General features: G+C 33.5%; 1 protein-coding gene across 1 annotated transcript in view; it reads left to right on the plus strand.

Annotated features, from left to right (window-relative positions):
- Positions 1–627: 627 nt before the first annotated feature.
- LOC128703943 (serine/threonine-protein phosphatase 6 regulatory ankyrin repeat subunit B-like) overlaps positions 628–3,462 on the plus strand; it is an 88,332-nt gene continuing 85,497 nt past the window's right edge. Inside the window, exon 1 of the mRNA XM_070080538.1 lies at positions 628–1,240. Coding sequence (XP_069936639.1) covers positions 974–1,240 — 267 coding nt within the window. The 5' untranslated portion in view covers positions 628–973. The remainder of the gene's footprint in view (positions 1,241–3,462) is intronic.

Raw genomic sequence — 3,462 nt, forward strand, 5'->3', positions numbered from 1 at the left:
CCTCGTAGCTGTGTGGCAACCACAGCTGGTGATGATCTATATTTTCCTCAACTCGAGTCAACAGTTACATCTGTACATACAACATCATCACTCACATGTTGATGGCACAACAATTTTTCATCAGAAAATTTAGATCATCACAACATCGGATGTTGGATGATTTTGATGATTTACAAGTTGATGACCTGAACCATGTTGTTATGAGATGATTATAATTATTACAAACATCTGATTTACAAGTTGATGACCTGAACCATGTTGTTATGAGATGATTATAATTATTACAAACATCTGATTTACAAGTTGATGACCTGAACCATGTTGTTATGAGATGATTATAATTATTACAAACATCTGATTTACAAGTTGATGACCTGAACCATCTTGTTATGAGATGATTATAATTATTACAAACATCTGATTTACAAGTTGATGACCTCCATGTTGTTATGAGATGATATAATTATTAGATTTTGATGACCTACCATGTTGTTATGAGATCTTAATAAAAATATTAAATATTTTATAACAATATGAAATATTTAAAAAATATATATAAATATAAAATATTTGATAAAATATATAATACAAATATTAATTTACCTTCAATAACATGTTTGATGATGAGGTAAGAATAATGATGTCATTGTTCTTGGTTATTAATGTAACTGTTTACAATGTCATCATTTTTGTCAGTAATTATAATGTTAATATCTCTGTTAACGTTAATATCACATGACTACTGAATATCTTAATTTTAACAAGCAAGATTTATGTTAATATTTAATAAAATCAGCCACATTCTTGGACTCGCATCATTTAGTTGTATTAAAGTTGCATAATAACAAGATATTATTTTTGATCATAAATTTGTAGAATATTATAAATTATTTAATGAATATAAAGCTTGTGATCACAACTGGTGTTGTTACAGACAACTTGTTGGACACAACGTGAAGAAGAATATAACAACATGTTACAAGCTGTTACTTATAAACGTCTTGAAAAACTTAGAGAGAACATCCCTATCAAGATTGATGGTAACATCCAGGACGCTAATGGTAGGACAATACTTCACTGGGCAGCAGAGCGTGGTTATAAGGAAGTGGTAGAAGTGCTCTTGGAGACATGCAAGGTTTATCCTCACGTCTTGACCTGGGCTGCTGAGACTCCTGACGACCTGGCACGACAGGCACGACATTATATTGGCTTCCTTAGTCAGAGATATGACACTCCTCTGGTAAGTGAAATATTCAGATATTTACTTCAAAAATTTAATTTTTTCTTTTGGTATAAACCAATATTCTACCAAATATGTGAAATTTCCGAGTCATGTCTTAATTAGTTCAGAAGGTTAATATTATACATATGTTTACTAAATAACTAAACACGTTTAGGCTGCTGTGTGAACCATGAAAAGTGTTCCCATCTAAGTGTTCCTGAGGGACACGGAGGGTCGGCGCACCAGAAAAAAAATGGAAAATTAGTTAAGTTTACAGAAAAATAGGTTAACAATCTGGCAACATTTTGGAACAAGTGTCATGTTTGTGCTGTTTCTACAACCAATTATAGTCGTTTTACAATTTTTTTTTGTGATTACGAGCCGCGTAATATACGTCTGACCACGTCTTGAATTGTCACAAGTTTTTGTGATGACGAGCCGCGTAATATACGTCTGACCACGTCTTGAATTGTCACAAGTTTTTCATATTTTTTCATTTTTTTTTATTTTTCTGTCTAATACATTAAATTCATTCGTACTTATTGCTGATGATCTCAGAATTGTAAATTAGTTGATTCTGTAAGCTAAGTTGATTCTGTAAGCTAAGTTGATTCTGTAAGTTAAGTTGATTCTGTAAGTTAAGTTGATTCTGTAAGCTAAGTTGATTCTGTAAGCTAAGTTGATTCTGTAAGCTAAGTTGATTCTGTAAGCTAAGTTGATTCTGTAAGCTAAGTTGATTCTGTAAGCTAAGTTGATTCTGTAAGCTAAGTTGATTCTGTAAGCTAAGTTGATTCTGTAAGCTAAGTTGATTCTGTAAACTAAGTTGATTCTGTAAGCTAAGTTGATTCTGTAAGCTAAGTTGATTCTGTAAGCTAAGTTGATTCTGTAAGCTAAGTTGATTCTGTAAGCTAAGTTGATTCTGTAAGCTAAGAAGCTGCAGCTTAACTCCCTCAATAATCCCAGGAAATATTACTGAAACTTCGTAGAAACTCAGGAACTTGAAACAACAGTTTCAAGAACAAACTTTGTTCATGTTCACTTACAAGAAACCAAGAACAGGAAGTCAAAAACCTGCAGCATAACATCCATAAAGAACTTAAGAACAATAAATCAACACATGGGAGACAAAAAGTGTTATAGGTCAGCCCTTCAAGTGACGCTGGAGAAAGAACAGAGAGAGTTTCATTTCTCTCTTATATCATGGAAACCAACAGACTGATACTAATGAAACTTACTCTGTTTACTCTAATATTCTAAGTGACGCTGGAGAAAGAACAGAGAGAGTTTCATTTCTTTCTTATATCGTGGAAACCAACAGACTGATACTAATGAAACTTACTCTGTTTACTCTAATATTCTAAGTGACGCTGGAGAAAGAACAGAGAGAGTTTCATTTCTCTCTTATATCATGGAAACCAACAGACTGATACTAATGAAACTTGCTCTGTTTACTCTAATATTCTAAGTGACGCTGGAGAAAGAACAGAGAGAGTTTCATTTCTCTCTTATATCATGGAAACCAACAGACTGATACTAATGAAACTTACTCTGTTTACTCTAATATTCTAAGTGACGCTGGAGAAAGAACAGAGAGAGTTTCATTTCTCTCTTATATCATGGAAACCAACAGACTGATACTAATGAAACTTGCTCTGTTTACTCTAATATTCTAAGTGACGCTGGAGAAAGAACAGAGAGAGTTTCATTTCTCTCTTATATCATGGAAACCAACAGACTGATACTAATGAAACTTACTCTGTTTACTCTAATATTCTAGCGAAAATGACTCAGCACTGAACAAAAATATTTAAAATTTAGAATTAATCTTAAGTTATATAGTTTTTTAAATTACTCAATAAAATATTTTCTTCCTGAAGGAAATAACACACACACACACACACACACACACACACACACACACACACACACACACACACACACACACACACACAGTAGTTCCCATATTTAAAAAAGGAGACAGAAAAGAGGCACTAAACTATAGACCTGTGTCATTGACGTGTATAGTATGCAAAATTATGGAGAAGATTATCAGGAGGAGAGTGGTGGAGCACCTGGAACGGAACAGGAGTATAAATGCCAACCAGCACGGATTCACGGAAGGCAAATCCTGTGTCACAAACCTTCTGGAGTTTTATGATAAAATAACAGAAGTAAGTCAAGAGAGAGAGGGGTGGGTTGATTGCATCTTCTTGGACTGCAAGAAGGCCTTTGACACAGTT

The sequence above is a fragment of the Cherax quadricarinatus genome, unplaced genomic scaffold, assembly GCF_038502225.1.
Source record: "Cherax quadricarinatus isolate ZL_2023a unplaced genomic scaffold, ASM3850222v1 Contig578, whole genome shotgun sequence".
In the NCBI taxonomy this organism is placed as follows: domain Eukaryota; kingdom Metazoa; phylum Arthropoda; class Malacostraca; order Decapoda; family Parastacidae; genus Cherax; species Cherax quadricarinatus.